A 19,485-nucleotide genomic window follows, 5' to 3' on the forward strand; every position below is an offset into this window, starting at 1 on the left:
CAGGGGGAGACCTGCCCCCGCAGTGCCCCTCCAGCACCCTCTGCTGACAAGGCTGGACATGGTGCCACTGGCCAAGGAGCAGTGTGCAGGGCCTGCCCTTCACAGAGCAGGGCTGGGAGGGTGGGCTGCAGAGGTAGTTGATGGCTGGTTCAGCCTGCTCCCTGAGTAGGTGTTGATCTTTCCGCTGAGGCATGACAGGTAGAGAGAATTGTCTTCAGGATTGAGTGGGTCAGCGCTCCAGGCAAAGGGGGTGAGTGCAGCGAGGTTAGAGCAGAGTCTGCATTGGAACCTGGAAGCCCGTGGTCAGGAAGGTCGTTTGTTTCCAGGTGTGGAAGGTTCCACGCGGGAGTTCCATGCTGGCTCACTTTGGAGTCACTCTGGCTGTGGCTCAGGAGCCCAGGAGGAGGTGGCCCTGGTTAAACTTGGCCAGCAGCAGGGGAGACCCGCGTGTGGTCTGAGCGCTGCAGCCAGGTGGGCAGAACAGGAGCGCCGCTTCACCGGCTGCCTGCCACCCGCCTAAGGAGTGACGCCAGCCCTCGGGGATGGGCAGACTTGAGGGGTGACAAGAGGAGGAACCATGCATTTTCTCCACGTGACTCTGCCCTTGGTGCCAGAGAGAAAAAGTCCTGTGTAGCATTCGTTCAGAAAGTTCCAGTGTCTCGGTTGTGTGTTTTCTAAAAGGCATGTTTCTGAAATTTGCATGAGCATTTAAACATGAGTCTGTGCTGTTCTCTCTTTCAAGCAGGGCCAGGACTTCCTTCTCCACGGCCCTCTGGGCGGGTCCCCGGCAGAGGCAGGCGGCGGGAGGCTGGCTCTGGGCACCCAGCCACTGCCCTCCGACACGTCTTGTGCTTGTGAGGCCTGCAGCGAGCGCAGGTACGGTGGGCGTGCCCGAGAGTGGGTGCTGGGGCTGGGCAGGACCGGCTTCTTCCTAAAGGCCACACCCTCCTGAGGGGGAACCAGTGGCCAGGCGGTGGTCAGGGAGACCGGGCGAGTGAAGCTCCTCCCTCCTTCCCGCCCTGAGGACTGACAGGAGGGAGCGAGTCCTCAGGAGGGACAGGAGCCAGGACTCAGTCATTGGAACCCAGGGTTGGTGGAGTGGACTGGGGCCGGGCCGTGGTGGGGGTGAGAGCTGCCCAATGGGCCCGGGCAGTGGAGGTCTGGGAGCGGGGCTGGTCAGCATTCCCTATCCCTGTTGTGGGAGGGGGCCAACATCTCCCAGAGACGAGGTCTCGGGGACTGGCTGACCAAAGGCACCCCAGGGGCTGTGCCAGCCCGCTGCATCGACAGCAGAGCCGGATGGAGTGGGGAAGGAAGTGGGTGTGGACGGGAGGGCCGTGATGGAGCCGGGGATGGCGAGGGTGGTGCTAACTGACCCTGACCCCCTGCCTTGTGCTGCCTCACAGAGAGATCTCGGCAGAGACGGACCGGGAGCCGCAGCAGCTGCAGAACTACTGGTCTGAAGTGCGCTACATGGTCCGCTGCATTTACCGCCAGGCGGGGACCCCGTTGGCAGACGACCAAGACCAGTCCCTGGTGCCTGATAAGGAGGGGGTGAAGGAGCTCGTGGATAGGTACACGTGTCCCCTGTGTCTTGTCCTTTCTCGCCGGTGCCCAGGGAGCTGTGCTCTCAGGGTCTGGGTGCACTGCGGGGACTCAGCAGACACCTGGCAGGAGGGAGCCCTCTGTGTCAGGTTACAAGCTCTGGTTTGCTGAAACCCTTACTGCCCACATAGTGGGAGTGGAGTCACCCTTCTGCCACTTCTCGTGTTGAGATTGACACTAAGTACTTCTGTGCTGGGTGCTGCTGAGCACTGGCTTAGCCTGAGGAAGACATTGGGCAGCTGTCCCGTCCACGCAGGCTCCGTGCAGCACGGCAGCTGGGGAACAGGCACTGCATGTGAGTGGCCAGCGCTGTGGCCAGGCCTGCCCGTGGGTGTCTCAGACGGCAGTGGCTTACACGTGGCGTCTGCTCTTCAGACCCCCCATGCTCATGACAATGCAGAATTTGAGGTGGACCTAATTTTTATTTTTCCTTATAGTCTTAGCATCTTTTTTCTCTTTTTTGAAATGTTCCAAATAAAAGTGATAAATTTGAGTTATACATTTCATGGATTGGTTCTCATATTGGTTTCTTTTCCTCACGTTTTGAATGCGGCACCTTCGGGGGTTTTATAAACTCTTGCTTGCTGTGCCTTAGTTTATCCCGGACACGGGAGTAGTGGTTGGCCGTGGGCTGTGCTGACTGGTGGATGGATTCCGCCGGTGTGTTAGGGGTTTGACCTGTGAACCCCTGCTGTTGCTGAGCTGGTTCCAGGGGGCCAGGTACCGTTTTTGCAGTTAGATTTCCCAGTGAGCGGTAGGAAGATCTCGGCAACCTGCACATGAGAACCGTGACTTCACGGCTTAGGAAGAGCCTAAAGTGAGACCAAAGGCAATTGAGAGAAAATCTGCAGCAGCTAGTGTAGCGGAGGGAGGTCTGGCAGAGATGGGACAGTGGGCTGTGGGTGGCTGAGGGTTGGGAAGCACGTTACCTAATAGTGAAACCCACTGTTAGGCTTGGGTAAGCCCAGTGCCCGTGCGGTTGTAGGTACTGTGTTATTCTTAGTCTTTGTGTCCCAGAGCACTTTGTGTTTACATCCCGATGAGTCAGGAGGGATGCCTGTGAGGCCCCTTTCCAGGGCTTGTCTCCTGGTGGAGGTGACCCTCTCCTCTCCCACCCTCGCATCCTGCGGGATCTGCTCTGCTGCCACCTCCTGCCTCCTCTCCTGTCCCACACCCTTCATTCCTGCCCTGGGGCCTTGCATTTGCTCTTCTCTCTCTGGCATGTTCTTCCCTTTTCAGGGTTTCTCTCTTTTTTTTCTCCTTCCATCATTCACATTAGTCTTCAGGCAGCTTCTCAAAGAGGTTCCCTATCTAAAGTCTCAGGGCCTCCTCACATCACCCGTGACACTCACCTTTCTTTTCTTAAATTGCTGCCCACCAACCACATTGCATGTGTGCGTGTGCGTGTGCATGGCGGCATGACCTCCACCACACGGGGCATTGCAGTGCAAGTACGTGTGGATGACAACATCTCCGGCACCCTCCTTTCTCTCAGTGTATAACTTTAAGAAGATCTACTTGCAAAAGTACGGCGATCATTTCATTACATTCATAAGATCAACAATGGACAAGGAAAGAAGATGAAATGTGTGACTAATTTCGCCATGCTCATTAGATGTATAACTAAGAAGGAGGTGTCCAGTCTACCTGTACGTTTGATTGTCCCTGTGTCACTCGAATCTTGTGTGGGTTTTCTTTAGCAGATGAAAAACATTCTGTTTCAGCGGACAGGTTGCTAGAGCAGTGATCGCCAACCTTTCGGACCTCACGGACTACCATGGTCCACAGACCTTTGGTTGGCGACTGCTGTGCTGGATTATTCTGCTAAAAAATCAGTTTATCTCTGCGGAGTGTACTAATCCACAGTGGTTTTTACTGTGTTCTAGCCACATTTTGTATAAGATGTCAATGTTCCATTGCAGGATTTTACGTGGCCTTTGTCTTTTACAGCCTAGATGGTGTGGCCATTTTAAAGTGGGATAAAGTGGAATAGGTGCCCTGGCCAGTGTGGTTCAGTTGGTTGAACATTGTCCTGTGCACTAAAAGGTCGCTGGTTTGGTTCCCGGTCAGGGCACATACCTAGATCGCCTGGTTGATCCCCTGTTGGGACGAGTATGGGAGGCAACCGATCAGTGTTTCTCTCTCACATCAATGTTTCTCTCTCCTTCTCCCTTCTCCTTTCTCTAAAAATAATCAATAAAAACATATTTAAAAAAATAAAGTGGAGTAGGCGATAACTCACCTTTTTCTCTTTTGACCAAATGTGGTGCCCAGCGGTGGAAGGATTCACTCTATAAAGAGCAGGAGCTGTGAGGCGCCGTGTATTTACAGCTCGTGTCTAACACAGCGGCCACTCCACTGACTGGGTGTAGCTGGATGTGGGGTTGCTGCTGCCGTGTCCTAGGTTTCCATCTGCAGGCTCCTCAGAGGCACACGATGAAAAGTGACGCCAAATACTGCAGAGCAAGTCAGAAAAGCAGTGCATGACAGTGTTAACTTACTGTGGCTGGGCCGGGGGATGCATTAATTTTTTCTTGCTCTTCAGCTTACAAGTTTTATTTTATTCTTTTATTGGTTTTCTGGTGGGATGATTTAAATAAGATATGCTGTCTGTACATTTCCCCTGATTTTGAAAATAACGCCAGCCCCTTTGGGTTGTGCACTGCGTTCCTGGCAGGAAGGAGAAGCAGTCGGTGGCCGCCCCCCACCCTGAGATTACCTCATTAGGGTCACTCTGTTCACCTGTGACCATACCAGCATTCAAACATATTACTTGTCTTCAGCCGCCTATGTTTTCACTTCAGTGGTCCAGGGTGGAGAAGGCCCATCTCCGGCAGCCGCCTCTGCACTGCTGTTTCTGCTCTGCCACCTGCTGGCTCCGTAGGCTTCAGCTTCAGTGTTCAGTAATGTGAGAGCCCACGTGGGTAGGTGACTGAGTTAGTGCAGGTGCGAGTCAGCCCACCAGGTGGTGACTGAGTTAGTGCAGGTGCGAGTCAGCCCACCAGGTGGGTAAATGAGTTAGTGCAGGTGAGAGTCAACCCACCAGGTGAGTTAATGAGTTAGTGCGGGTGAGAGTCAGCCCACCAGGTGGTAAATGAGTTAGTGCTGACACAGAGTAAGGTCTCAATAAATGTATTTTTTCCTGGCTGTTATGGATGGCGTGGGAAAGTTCCAGACACTTTCTGCCTGTCTCCCTCTGTTGCCTTGGACGAATGTTTCTCTCCCGGTGTGAGAAGGTGGTGGCATTTCAGGTGGGCTCCTGGGGAAAGGCTTCAGGAAAGATGCTCATGGATATAAAAAGGTGCTCGAGGGGTGATGCGGGGTCCCGGGTGAGTGGTGACTGTCCTTCTCTGTGCAGGCTCTGCGAGAGAGACCCCTACCAGCTGTACCAGCGGCTGGAGCAGCAAGCCCGAGAGTACGTGCTGGAGATGAAGGTCCGCCTCCTGCGGCAGTTGTCAGCTGCAGCGCGAGTGCGGGCGCCGTCTGGCCTACAGGGCCCACCGCAGGCCCACCAGTTCATCTCCCTGCTGCTCGAGGAGTATGGCGCCCTCTGCCAGGCGGCACGCACCATCAGCACCTTCCTGGGCACTCTGGTAAGAGCGTGTGCCTTTCTGGGCTTTGTTGGGAACTAAGCTGTGTAATGGGTGAGGCTGAGACCTGGTGGTGTCGTGTGCAGTCCAGATCCCCTCCCTGTGATGTTCGGGGGCCGGGCGGAGCCTGCCTTCTCTCCTCTCCTCCCCCCTCCCTATCTGCTGCTGATAAGTCTTGAGTGGATGGATAGGCAGTGACGTGTCATGAAACACTGTTTGGAGAGCGTGAGGCCTAGGGAGCGAGGCAGGCAGGGGACAGGATGCAGTGAGGACCAGTGTGTGGTCAACAGGGACAAGAAGGAAAAATGTCCGCATTGTCAGCTGGTCACTGTCGTTACTGTACACAGAGGCCCGTGTTGGATGGGATGTATGCGGGGGCGCCTGCTCATGGGGCCTTTCAGTCCTTTCACTGGACAGTCCAAGCCGGAGGAAGGATGGGTGCTGTCCAGTCAGGTGCCGTCCCCACCCCTGGGTCTTGGACCACCACCAGGAGTAAAGGTGGGGGGCGTGCTGTGGAAATGGAGTTCCTAGAAACTGGATGTGCTGAGGTCATTTGGAGACAGGCCTGCTGGTTGGAAGCTGACCTGCTCCCCAGAGACAGCCTCTCGCCTCCTGTCAGAGAAGCACCTGTTCACCAACAACAGTCTGGGCCTCTGTGTGTGTGTGTGTGTGTGTGTGTGTGTGTGTGTGTGTGTGTGTGTTTAAATATATTTTTATTGATTTCAGAGAGGAAGGGAGAGAGAAAGAAGCATCAATGATGAGAGAATCATCGATCGGCTGCCTCCTGCACGCCCCACACAGGGAATCGAACTGTGACCTCCTGGTTCATAGGTCGACGCTCAACCACGAGCAACACCGGCTGGGCTGGGTTTTGTTTTATTATCACTTAAATTTTATTAAATGGTACTTACTGGGCTGGTATTGGGTGCTTTCTTAGTGATAAAACTACACTTTGAAACAAATATAGTAAGTGGCTCCTAAGATTTTAAGCCCTAGTGGTCTGTATGTGATTCTAAAGTTGACAGACTTTTCACCAGAAAAGTTTACAAACACCATTTTGCAAGTCATCTCGGGCCCAAGGGCCTCCCTTGAGCGTTGATGCAGTAGATGTTGGCATTCCTCCGTGACTCCCTATGACCTCAAGGAAAGCACTCGTTTTAGAAAAGCAGCTGGTGAGTGGCGGGCCGTGGGCCGTGTCAGGACCGTGTCAGAGAAGCGGAGTTCGGGGCTGAGCGGGCCACGCTGCCTCAGGGCCGCGCCTGCAGCCGCACCTGCAGCCCCGCCTCCACCTCTGCCGCCTGGGCCTCGCCCTGCTGCCCAGAGGTCCAGATCCCGCGCCGCCTCCTCTGTGACAGCACCTGGGGCTCCCGCGCTCCCGCCTGTACCTGCCTGGTGCCCTGCTGTGCTGCCTCCATGCAGGCCCCGGCCTGTCAGATAGGGCGCTGTTTGTGACGCTAACAAAAGTTAGTTTGAACCACATTTATTAGAGCAAATCCCTAGCAATTTACACAGAAATGTTTTCTTGTGGTTTGAAAAAAAACCTCATGAATTTTAAGCGCAAAATACAGCTATTTGGTCAGTGATTCATTCCACCTTGTTCACAAGTAGCGATACTCACTTTGGTTTCCAGTGGCCCAGCAGCGAGGCTCTCGGAGCACTTCTCTCCCCCAGGGAAACAGGGAAGTGCTGGTAACAGACTGAACAAGGTGGCAGGAAAGGCAGAAGCCTCAGGGCTGAGAAGTTCACATGCTCAAAAGCCCACGTTCACCCCGGGCTGCGGCCTGCGTCCCTCCCAGGGTGGGGCCTACACGTGATGCTGGGACCACCAGTGATGGCACCTCAGTGTGAGGTGACGCAGAGGCTCCAAGCACTGGATTGACAGCGGGACATGCGCCCTCTGACCGGGTGGGTCGGTGACGGGGAGGGGGCCACAGTCTCGTCTCCTGGAGATTGTAACAGAGCTGCTGCCGCAGAGGTGCGTGGTCTGACAGGTGCTGCTGGCGTCGCTGGGAAACTCGAGCTTGGGCTGACGGCCCTGCGTGCTTCCGGGCTGCCAGTAAAGCAGCCGTAGGCCACTCTGCGGGGCTGTCCATGACCTACGTACCCATAGACCATTGTCACACCCACAAAGCTGAGAGTGGTTTGTTTTTATGGATTAACACCCAGTCCATATAAAACTTTCCCCATTGGCTCAAAAATCTCTTTATGGCTGGAGTGTTCAAATGACGATCCAAGAAGGTTCACAAACGGATCACAGAGTCCTTCCCGGCCCATCCTGTGATCCCCATGGTCTGAAGAGTGCAGAACTGAGCTAAGAGTTTTCTGAGTCAGAGCAGTTCTCCATAGTTTGGGACTTGGGGTCCTTTAAGCTTACAAACAGGGCCCCAAAGAGCTTTTGTTTATGTGGACTTTTAATCAATATTTACTGTATATCCTCACCCGAGGATATTTTTCCCATTGATTTCTAGAGAAAGTGGAAGGGAGGGAGGGGGAGGGGAGAGAGAGGAAACACTGATGGGAGAGAGACACGTCTATTGGTTGCCTCCCTCACGCACCCCTATGGGGCTGGAGAACTTGCAACCGAGGTACGTCCTCTTGACCAGAACTTGAACCCAAGACCCTAAGGCGGATGCTCTGACCACTTAGCATCTGGCCAAGGCACAAATAGCATATTTTAAATAAAACATTAATTTTTTCAAAGCAACACATTTACTTATTTTAAATATGTTTCTGTTAATTTTAAAGAGGAAGGGGGAGAGAGAGAGAGAAACATTGATGAGAGAGAACTATCAATTGGCTACCTCCTGCACACACCCTACCAGGGATCGAGCTTGAAACCCAGGCATGTACTCCTATTGTGAATCGAACCAGCAACCTGTTTGTGCAAGGGTTGACCCAACCAACTGAGCCACACCGGCCAGGGGCTAACGTATTTACATATTTGCACATTTCTAGTGTCTGGCCCTGGGTTCTCCCCTGCTCTGCGCACAGCTTGCTGTGCGAGGCTGTGTTGGCTGGGCCCTGAGGAAGGCCTCCCGGAGATGTGTATTGGGGACGGGAGGAGTGGGCGGCAGCCTTTCAGATGGTGGGACTTTTCTTAAAGTCCACCAGAGCCGAGTGCACCTACCACGGAAACTGTAGCCTCTGAAACCACGTGGCACAGCAGACCCACACTGGCTGCGGAACCCGCTGCGTAGCTCACACTTGGATTGGACCTGCTCATGCGCGGCTTCCTCACTGCACACGTCGATCACTGGACGCACTGGCTCCCCGGGTACGTGTCTTCAGCAACACGAGTCTCCGTGTGGAAATGACCGCTCCTCCTCAGAAAGGCCTTCAGCTGGAGAAGCCTCGCGGCACAGCGGCCGGGGCAGATTCCCTAACTCCGAGTTCCTGGAAGCTCAGGTTGGGTGATCGGCCACAAATGGGGTCCTGTGTTTTCCTGGAAGCAGCACGGTCACTGCGGTGTGACCCAGCCGGCTAACTCTCTGCCCTCCCTCAGCTTCTCCAGAAACAACACCCCTTCGTCCTGAGCCTGCAGGCCCATGGAATGCGTTTGCCTGGAAGGTATTTCCCCAAGCGTGACCTTCTGGGAAGTGCACTCGAGGGGTTCATTGCACGCGCCCTGGGGCCAAGCAGGTTGAGGGTCATGTGTTCCTTATCAAGCATTGAAATAAAGTGGGAACTAGACCTAACTTACGCCTCCAGTCCTCTGGGAAATGCCTGACCAGGCTGTGATGACCATGAGATCGAAGCTTCCATTCACGGGACACTCAAAGGCTGCACACCCTGTGTCTCAGGTCTGCCATGGGACCTGACGGCACACCCTCCTCTTCCAACTCCACACGTCGGCCTTGGAATGTGGGGAGTGAGGCTGGGGAGGCCAGAAAGCCCGGAACCACGGACTTTTCCTTCCTGCCTCTGCCCCTGGCCCGGCTCTGCCGTCCTCACACAGGCTCACCACTCGTAGTGCTGTGACAGCACACGTCAGCTGCGGCATCTCTGGCCCCAGCGCAGGGTCGGTGGTGTGAGCAGTACCGGCCTCAGAGACACTTGCCTCAGCACCTGCGACCGTCCCCCCTGGGTCCAGGCAGTGAGGGCGTTTGGGACCTCAGTTTCCACGTGCCTCACTGGGAGGGTGGCTTCAGATCTCACAGAACACACCCAGCATCTTCAGGAACGAATCTTGCTCTGTTACCTCCAGTAGCTCAGCCCTGGAGCCACAGCTGCGCCCCAGGGTTGTGCCTAGTGCCTGTGCTAGTGCCCGTGCTCACAGGCTGCCAGCAGGGCCCACAGCCTGTCCCGAAGGTGTAGGGGGCGGGGCAGGTGAGACCCGACTCCTGGGCAGTCCTGCGCCTCTCAGCTGGCCTGGGTCTGGTCTGCGGCTGCCTTGGCTCCTGCTGTTCTGTTGTGGAGATGGTCGTCAATTAGATCACCGCCTTCTCCTGTGCCCTGGGGGCTGCAGCGTTAGCCTTTGTGTCCCTGTGCCTGGCCCAGTGCCTGCGCACAGGGGTCTCCGCTGAAGTCCGTGGCACGTGTCCTTTCCTCGCTGTGGTCTGTGGCCATGTTGTTATAGCACATTGGGTGACAGGCTGAGTGCACCCCTCCCAGGTCCTGGCGGTCGGCGCGCCCCACTGCCCTGTGCTGAGCACTGGCTCCCAGGGCGGCCGGGTGTGAGCAGGGAGGTGTGGGTGGAGCTGGTGTGTGGGGAAAGTGTTAGGTGGAGCCGGCACAGGGCAGGGACACCACCAAGGAGGGTGGGCACTGAGATGCCAGGCCCTGGTGGACCTCCACGGTCCCGACCGCGGGGCTGGTGAGCAGCGGGGGCAGCTCTGCCTCCAGTGTTGTCCGCCTGTGCCAGGCACTAGTCTGAGGCAGGCAGTGGGGGCTTTGGGTGCAGGTCGGGTCATTGCTGCCATCCCAGCTCAGGGCATCCCAGCTCCCTTTGGCTGAATCGGAAATGGGCACAGACCACTGCATGTCACCCCGAGGAGGCGCAATGACGTGGGGAATGTGGGCAGGTTCCCGAGTGGCAGTCGCTCGGTCAGGAGCCTCCCCAGGGCCATAGGTGACTCGAGCACAGGCCATGCATGGAGCTTGCACATGGGAGCATGGATTCGCACGTGCAGTTCTAGCAAGACCTGTCAGGAGTGAAGGCTGCGAGTAGGGAAGGTCCTGTCGCCGCTTGCTGGCCACTTACGTGGTGTCTCGTGGAACAGTGCGCCTCTGTCAGAGGGGAGGTTTCTCAAGAGGCAAGAAAACGTGCCTGCATTTAACCCTTTGCGGTCATTTGTCTACTCTCAGCCACCAAAGCTTTTGTACCGTTCCGGTCGTATGTCTGCTCTCAGCCACCACAGCAAGGAACTGTATGAATCTTAACTCTATTCATTCATGTATCAGTTCATAATTTCTCTGAAAGCTCTTAAGTGTCTAAGCGACCTTGTCACGAACCAAAACATTGCCCCGACAAATCGGAGATACTGAAACTCAATATAAACAAACGCGGTCGTTCCACACTCGCCATGCGAAACACCGTGGCGAGTCAGTCGCCTTTTGAGAGTGAAGAAATCAACAAGCTTCAGAGATACTTCGCAGAATTTCAAATAAAGCTTTACAAATTACGTTTAACTGTAATTAGGCATTCTCGCTTGTTAAGATATTTCAAAATAATACTCCAAAATGGCAAAAAGAAAGTTACCAAAAGAAGTGGACTGCGAATCTGAAAGTAACGGTGAAGAGTTTTATTTTGGCACCTTAAATACTGACTCTGACATAGAAAGTGATAACGTTTGTAGTGATTTTACTAGTAGTGACGTAGTTCCAAAAAAGAATTAATGAATTTTGTTTATCCTTCATAATCTCGCATGTTATGTATCACTGCTCTTTCAATGGAAATTAATTCCGACCAGTACGACACCCATGTCCCAATTTAATACGACCGCAAAGGGTTAAATAACTGAAAAGGAGGGTTTTCGCTACATGGTGAATCTAATTATAAGGAATGACTATCAAGTATGTGCAGTGGTTTCTCTTCTTTCTCTGCCCTTTCCTGGCCTGTGGATCTCGCTGCGCTGTTTCTGTGTGCGAGTACAGGCGCGAGGCCAGTGGGCTGTGTGGTGCAGGCAGAGACCACCACCCGAGTCCTCGTGAGCAGAGCTGGGCCTGCGGGGGCTGGGGCAGGGGAGAGGGAGGGGTAGTCCTGAGGAATTTCAGTCTTCAGCAGCTCAGTACGTCTTCTGTTTATTTTTTTAACTAGGAAAATGAGCACTTGAAAAAGTTCCAGGTGACATGGGAGCTGCATAATAAACACCTGTTTGAAAATCTGGTTTTTTCGGAACCTCTTCTTCAGAGCAACTTGCCAGCATTGGTGTCGCAAATCAGGTATTTGGTCTGCACCTGCACGCACCCCGGGTGTGAGCACGCCCTTCTCCTGCGGGGCGTTGTGTGTGCCCCCCGGAAGCAGTGCAGCCTGGGCATCCTCGCTGGGAAGCCACCGGCTGTGGGGAGTGCAGTGGCGGGTCAGCTCCAGAGCGCTGAGCCCAATGAGTGGTTTCCAGTGAGAAGCTGTAGGCCCCTTGTCCCCACCCCACCCCCACTCGCCACAGGTCGCCATCTTTCTCCGACGCGCTGTGGCTTCCTCAGTGTTCACCTGGGCCTGTGTCTTCTGCTCCCTGTTCATGTCCTCATTTGCCGTCTTACCATGTTTCTTAACAAGATAAAACACAGAATGAATGAGCATATAATTATATTTTTGTTTGAATTGGATTTTCTATTTTACATAATTTGAAAACGAGGTCAAAAGTAGTATATTTCTCATTAAATATGTTGTTTACAGCCCCACATTTAGTAAATGGAATTGCTAGCTGGGTCTTAGTCATCTTGGGACAGTGATACTCAACCACTGACTTTTTTCTTAGAAGCTGCTCCTTCTTGGAGCTTCTCCTTCTTGCCAGGCTCTGTTCTGGGGCCTGCACATGTCCTTCGTGATCCCTCCCAGCAGTCTGTGTGGCGTGGGGTGGGTCCCACGTGTCATGTTGGGGCAGGTGACACACAGGAGCTGCCCTCTGGTGCTGCCCAGACCTTTGGACCCTTTTCTTTGTTGAAAGCCTTCTCTCCACAGGCTGGGGACCACGACACACGACGCCTGCAGCGAGGACGCCTACAGCACCTTGCTGCAGCGGTACCAGCGCTCCGAGGAGGAGCTGCGCAGGGTCGCCGCCGAGTGGCTGGAGTGCCAGAAGCGGATCGACGCCTACGTTGATGAACAGGTGTGTGTGCATGTGTGTGTATGTGGGGGGGGGCAGTGCCTGCAGGACTCAGCAGCAGGGGTCCAGGTCACCATCCGCCTGTCCGCGCCCCTGGTCCCTTTACCGGCTGCTGCCTTGGGGAGCTGCTGAGTCTCGTCGTTGTTTCACTGCTGACTGAACACCTGTCGAGAGCCAGGGGTGCACATCACATGTGACCTTCAGAGCCCGTCTCTGTCCCTCGCTGGCTAGAAGGGGACGCAGACTTGAACGTAGCCAGCCGTTCGGGGGCTCTTGGGGGAGAGGGGCCTGAAGACTGGGCAGCCAGGGCCTCCTAGGTGACAGGAACAGGCTTCCAGGTGGCACCTCGGCCCGCCCATCTCTTAACAGCTGCTGGCAAAAGAAAAATGCATTTCCTAAAACCTGCAGGCCGATACAGTATCACTGGGACTTGGCACCAGTTTGAAACTTCCATCCAAGAAGATGCTGCATAGCCCTCTGTGAGGTGGTTTTGTAGCCTGTGTTAGGCTTTTGGTGTGTGCACTTCTTACAGAGCTTACACCGGGTACTTTATAACGAGTGGCAGAGTAAATGGCAAAGTAAATTTCCTGAACAGCTGTGCTGGTATGTGTACGCCAGGCAGTTCTGTTCAGCCCTTGTTGGGCTCTTAGCTCTCCGCAGTTCCTAGCTGATGGCTGTGAATCTCTGCGCCAGGATGTCTTCTACAAGTAGTACTAGTTCTGTCTCTCCAGCGCTGGAACTCCGGTTGGTTGGTTCTGGCTTCGAAGGAGTTTGGACTTTTCACATTGTCTCATGTTTCTCACACGGATCGCTGATGCTTTTTATCAAGTTAAAGAAATTTCCTTTTTTATCCAACTTATTATGGTTATTTTTGTTTAAAAATCCGAATAAATATTAAATTTGATTGTGTATTTTTTATCCTTTTATACATTTCCAAAAGAATTAAGAGATTTTTTCCTAATTTTTTTTTTTTTTAAGGTTTCCTAATTTTTAGACATCCTTGCATTCCTGGGATTAAACCCTGCTAATTTATGACATATTACCTTTTTTTTTTTTTTTTTTAGAGAGAGAGAGAGGAAGGGAGAAGGAGAGAGCAAGAAACATGAACATAAGAGAGAAACATCTACTGGTTGCCCCCCATACGCACCTCGACCTGGTGTCAAACCCTCACCTGGGTATGTGCCCCAACCAGCACTAGAACCCGCAACCCATTGGTGCACGGATGATGCTCCAAGCAGCTGAGCCTCCCGGCCAGGGAGTGAGATGTTAGTGCTCATCCATCACGAGATTTAATTTGCGATGTTTATTTGGGACTTTTCTGTCTGTTCTGAGGCGCTGTGGTGCTCACTGCAGCAGCACATACACGAACGCTGAGCTATTGTGTGTGGGATTTTGTCTTTAGGTTCTCATCTATTTTGTATGAAGGTTATGCTAGTCTCAGAGAACAAATTGAGAAATTTTCCATGTTTTTAGATTTTTCAAGAATAAATTCTGTTCTGTTCCATAAAGGATTCGCTAGAACCGCCCTCCAAAAACAAAACAAAACAAAACCCTTTGGGCCTGATCTGTTTTGCAGGGAGGAGGAGCAGGACTGCAGATCTTTCACGGCCTTTTCCGTGCATGTGACATGTGTGAGCCTGTGTGGGGTCTCTGCTTCATGAGTGAGCTCCGCAGATTGCTGCTGGCCTAGGAAGCTCCGGGAGGGCGGCCCCAGCGCGTGCTCAGGGGGCGGTGGAAACGGGGCCGTGGAGGCGGTGGAAGGCCAGTCCTCCTGGGCTGCTGCACGGTCACATTTGAGAGACGCACTTTCTCCACGAAAGGGCAGTGCGTTGCCCAGCGGTCCCCGCAGAGCGCCCGCGAGCTGCTGAGAGGCCAGGAGAAGCCCGGAGCCTGCACCGCTCGCCAAGCCGCGAAGGCTTTTTCAGGGCGACTCCCTTTAAAACCGCTGCGGAGGCCCTGCTGGCAGCGTCCTTCAGTGGGAAGGTGTCCGCTGTACGGGCGGAGAAGCGTCTGCTCTGTGTGGCCTGTCCCCCTCCCGCTCTCTGCGCTGCCCCTGGTCCCTGGGTCGGCCTGCAAGGCGTTGGCAGAACCAGCTTCCGCGGTGCTGGGCACACCTTCTTTTCCCAGGCGTTTCTGCTTTACCTTTTGGCTGGTTTCCTGTCTTGTTAGGTCATTTTGGCTTCTTACATTGAACGCGTACTTCTCAGTCCTTCGTGATCTGCTTTGCTCTCAGTGCGTTTAAACGGATGCATTTTCTTCTGCGTTGTGGGCACATCTTATAAAACTTGATTTGTGGGGCTTTCATTGTCAATTACTTCAACATAGATTTCTTCTCTAATAATTTAAACTACTTAGAATTCTTTTCAAATGCAAGAATTTTACTTGATGAAATTATTCTTGTATGGAGGGTTTAGGGGTAGCCTTTTCTTGACTGTAGGATTGGATACATTTTGGGAGAAGAATGTATCCCCTTTCTGTCCTTTAGTGGATACTCTTAAGTTTCTAATCATTGTAAGATTGCATAGATCACACTGACACAGACACCGGATTCAGTCACCGAAGAGCCTCCCCCTAAGTAAGACAGCGCCTTGGGCCCGCTCTTATTTCCCCTCCATCTGTTCTTTTGATTGTGGTGACGCACACGTGACCTGACTTTCGTCATCCCACTCATTTCCGAGTGCCGTGCTCGCAAGGGAGTGCACTCATCGTGGTGAGCCTCTCCCTTCACTTCCAGGACTCTGCTATTCTGTCCCCATTAAACGGCCACAGCCCCCCCCACTTCGGCCCCCGGCCTCTGGCCCCCCTTCTGCTTCCTGTCTCTGGGCTCCTCGGGCTCCCATAAGTGGGTCACGCAGGCTTCACCCTGTCTGCCTTGCTCGGCCCACGGTCCTCAGGCCACACCGCCACTTGCGGGCTCCAGGCCACTGTCCTGCTCTGAGCCCCTCACGGGGACTGTCCGTCGCCTTCCTGTCTTCATGCCCAGCACGTGCAGGGCAATAGTGGACATTCAGTACGTGACAGTTTCGCTTACGGTCCTGACAGGCACACACATTGTTTAATTTCTCTTTATAATTTGCGCTCGTTTCTATGGTGATGCTGAGTTAGTGTGAGGTGCTGTTGGTTCCGCCCTTGCCCGCTGTACCTGCCCTGTCCCACGGCACCTGCCCTTGTCCATGGCACACCTCCCTGTCCCGTGGCACCTGCCCTTGTCCATGGCACACCTCCCTGTCCCGTGGCACCTGCCCTTGTCCATGGCACACCTCCCTGTCCCGTGGCACACCTCCCTGTCCCATGGCACCTGCCCTTGTCCCGTGGCACACCTCCCTGTCCCACGGCACCTGCCCTTGTCCCGTGGCACCTGCCCTGTCCCGTGGTACCTGCCCTTGTCCATGGCACACCTCCCTGTCCCGTGGCACCTGTCCTTGTCCGTGGCACACCTCCCTGTCCCGTGGCACACCTCCCTGTTCCGAGGCACCTGCCCTTGTCCCGTGGCACCTGCCCTGTCCCGTGGCACACCTCCCTGTCCCGAGGCACCTGCCCTGTCCTGTGGCACCTGCCCTTATCCACGGTACACCGCCCTGTCCCATGGCACACCTCCCTATCCCGTGGTACCTGCCCTGTCCCGAGGCACCTGCCCCGCCCCGTGGCACACCTCCCTGTCCCGTGGCACCTGCCCTGTCCTGTGGTACCTGCCCTGTCCCATGGCACCTGCCCTGTCCCGTAGCACACCTCCCTGTCCCGAGGCACCTGCCCTGTCCTGTGGCACCTGCCCTTGTCCATGGTACACCGCCCTGTCCCGTGGCACACCTCCCTGTCCCGAGGCACCTGCCCTGTCCCGTGGCACACCTCCCTGTCCCGTGGTACCTGCCCTGTCCCGTGGCACACCTCCCTGTCCCGAGGCACCTGCCCTGTCCCGTGGCACACCTCCCTGTCCCGTGGTACCTGCCCTTATCCCGCAGCACCTGCCCTGCCCCATGGCACCTGCCCTTGTCCACGGTACACCGCCCTGTCCCGTGGCGGGCTGCCGTGCTGACCATCTGACATCTCCCCTGGAGAGGCCTGCATGCACCTGCTGGCGCTGAGCTTGTGCTGCTTCCCTTATCAGATGGCTGTGCACACCAGGCAGCGCACACTCACAGAAGACTGGGAGCTTTTCAGACACAGGCGTTTCCTTGAAGAGCAGGTGAGGCCAGGATCCAGGGGTGGTTGCTCACTGCATAGCAAGTGGCTCTAAAAGACCAGCACTGTGAGCCTCACAGCCGCTCGTGGGCGGGTGATGCCCTGTCCAGCCTATACTCTCTGGTGACGCAGTGAGGCCACCACGTGCGCTGACCTCCCCACGGGACGCGGCCTTCCTTCCTCCAGCAGTTGGGCCCTCCACCAGCCTCTTGACAGTACTTGCGGGGGGCCTCGCTGCGGGGGCCTCAGGACACGCTTCATAGAAACTTGGCTTCCCTTGACTCTCATCCAAATTCCAGCTGCTGCCCGGCTTTCTTAGTCTCCTGGCCTCACCTTCCCCCTCCCCGCATCCTCACTTCGTGGTCTGTGCCAGGCGCCACAGGTAGACAGACGGCACCATCTCCGGCTCGCTCACCCGACCCCCAAGCCTCCCCCGCTGGCTCCCGTCCAGCCAAATGGACCTTCCAGCTGCCACTGTTCCGTTGCCAGGGCGGGTCCACGCGCCTTCCCTCGAGTCCATGCGCTCGCTTAGTCCATCAGAAGTTGAAGTGCTGCTTCCTAGGTAGCTCGCAGACCCCCCTTTGTCTGGCCAGGCTTCGTTCCTGCTTCTGGTGTCTCCAGCTGGCCTTCCTCCTGGCTGCTGGCTGCTTCCTTCCCACTCGCCTCTGCCATCTGCAGGCCAACCGTCCAGGCAGCCATCATGCCTCGTGAGTGCCTGTGACCCCTGGGCACTGGTGCAGCACTCTGCTCAGCCCGCTGTCCTATAGGCAGCCCGCTCAGGCCCGGGCCCACCTCCTGGTCCCCTGAGACACCCTCTTGCTCAGCCCAGGGTCAGCAGGTCTTCAGGAAGTGTTGAGGGCTCGGCCAGTGTGGCTCAGTGGTTCAGTGTTGACTTAGGAACCAGGAGGTCACAGTTCGATGCCCGGTCAGGGCACAGGCTTTCCCAGTAGGGAAAGTCAGGAGGCAGCCGATCCATGATGTTTCTCTCTTGTCGATGTTTCTATCTCTCTATCGCTCCCCCTTTCTCTCTCTCTCTAAAAATTAATAAAAATCTTTTTTTTTTTAAGACGTGTTGCAGGGGAGCCCAGCCCAGTGTTCGTCCCCTGCCTGGATGCCCTCCTTGCCCCTGGCAGCATTGCCAGCACCTCCTCCTCCGGGCTTGCTCCGGCCATGGCCCCGTCAGCTCTGCAGGCCCCTCCCTCTGGCACCATGGCTTCCCCTCTTCGGTTCCTTTGCCTGTCCACTCTGCCAGAGCCTTGCTCCTTGGGTTTGTGATTCATCTCTGTGCCGTGTCTGCCGTGAGGGTCCGTCAGGGCTGCTGGTCGCAGGCCTGTGTAGGCTCCACCTGCCCACTCCCGTCTGCTGACCTCGCTCCTGGCCACTCAGGAAGCTGTGAGCCTCGGTGTCGAAATAAGCATTACACAGTCCTGGCCGGTTTGCTCAGTGGATAGCATCAGCCTGGGGACTGAAGGATCTTGGGTTCAATTCCAGTAAGGCCATGTACCTCCATTGCAGGCTTGATCCTCGGTCCCAACGGGGGGTGAGGGGTGGCGTGCAGGAGGCAACCAGTCAATGTGTCTCTCTCATATCAATGCCTCTTTCTGTCTCTCCCACTCCTTTCCACTTTTTCTAAAAATCAATGGGAAAAATATCCTTGGGTGAGGATTAACAAAGAAAATAAAAAGTGAGCATAACACACATTACCAGAGTGACTGAAAAGTATGAAGCATTTGTGTGGCTCAGTGGTTGAGCTTTGTTCGACCCATGAACTGAGAGATCACTGGTTTAATTCCCAGTTGGGGCACATGCCCAGGTTGCAGGCTCGATCCCCAGTAGGGGGTGTGCAGGAGGCAGCCAGTTGAAGTTTCTCTCTGTCCCTCTCCTTTCCTCTAAAAAATCAGTAAAAACATTTTTTAAAAATATGAAGCACATAATAACAGGAGACATGTCCTGTGGAAGTAACCTATGATTTTTTAATTTCCTCTAGTTAACCAGTAAAAAAGCAGTCACTGGTGAGAACAACTTCACAGATGCCATGAGGCATGTGCTGTCGTCACGGCTGAGTGTGCCCGACTGCCCCAACTGCCACTACCGGAGAAGGTGAGTCCGCGCCCAGGGCCTGGAGCCGCGTGGCCTGGCCGTCCTGGCTGTCTCAGTCACAGTTCCTCGTCCCACCCAGGTGTGCCTGTGACGACTGCAGCCTCTCCCACATCCTCACGTGTGGCATCGTGGACCCCCCTGCCCCCGGCGACACCCACGCCCACCCGCTGCCCCTGCAGGTGGGCTCTGCTTCCGACTGTGTCTCTGAGATGCGCCCGCCCAGCGTGTCGTCCGCCAGCTCGGGGTCAGGCTCCAGCTCTCCAGTCACCATCCAGCAGCATCCCCGGCTCCTCCTCACCGACAGCGGCTCGGCCCCAGCGTTGTAAGTTGGACCTTATGATAAGGAAGGTTCCGGAGGGTTAAGCAGGGCAGCGATGAGCGGCAGACAGCTGTGCCTACAGACGTCCCCTACCACTGCCTTCCGGGGAGGCCCCTGCTTCCTTTAAGCAAAGTTGAAAGCAGGAAATCAGTAAACCCAAACCTGGACCCTGTTTCGTCACCTTAAAAGAAATGGAAAATAAATAAACACCCATCAAGAGCAAAGGTGCTAGTGAGCAGGAGCCTCCCAGGCCTGCGGTTCGTGCGGGTGTCCCTCTTGGCCAGGGCAGGGTCACGCTTACGCCAGGGATGCAGGGACTCGGGTAGTCCCGGTCATGAGCCCCGGAGGGTTCACTGTCTGTGTCCCCATTCCCTGCAGCACATCCCTGAGCCACGGGTTCCTCGCCCGGATCGTGATGCTGATAGCT

At 55.1% G+C, this 19,485-nt stretch overlaps 1 protein-coding gene across 7 annotated transcripts in view; it reads left to right on the forward strand.

The window, feature by feature from the left end:
• Positions 1 to 19,485, forward strand: part of FAM193A (family with sequence similarity 193 member A) — a 116,645-nt gene that overhangs the window by 71,163 nt on the left and 25,997 nt on the right. For 2 of the 7 annotated variants that reach the window (XM_036326997.1, XM_036327011.1), the window contains exons 3-10: positions 743 to 876; positions 1,407 to 1,574; positions 4,964 to 5,198; positions 11,452 to 11,576; positions 12,316 to 12,463; positions 16,566 to 16,643; positions 18,627 to 18,739; positions 18,819 to 19,061. In XM_036326997.1, the coding sequence (XP_036182890.1) occupies positions 743 to 876; positions 1,407 to 1,574; positions 4,964 to 5,198; positions 11,452 to 11,576; positions 12,316 to 12,463; positions 16,566 to 16,643; positions 18,627 to 18,739; positions 18,819 to 19,061 (1,244 nt within the window). The remainder of the gene's footprint in view (positions 1 to 742; positions 877 to 1,406; positions 1,575 to 4,963; positions 5,199 to 11,451; positions 11,577 to 12,315; positions 12,464 to 16,565; positions 16,644 to 18,626; positions 18,740 to 18,818; positions 19,062 to 19,485) is intronic. The other 5 variants (XM_036327003.1, XM_036327018.1, XM_036327025.1 and 2 more) reach the window with 4 other exon arrangements.

Source organism: Myotis myotis, unplaced genomic scaffold (assembly GCF_014108235.1).
Source record: "Myotis myotis isolate mMyoMyo1 unplaced genomic scaffold, mMyoMyo1.p scaffold_m19_p_1, whole genome shotgun sequence".
Taxonomy (NCBI): Eukaryota; Metazoa; Chordata; class Mammalia; order Chiroptera; family Vespertilionidae; genus Myotis; species Myotis myotis.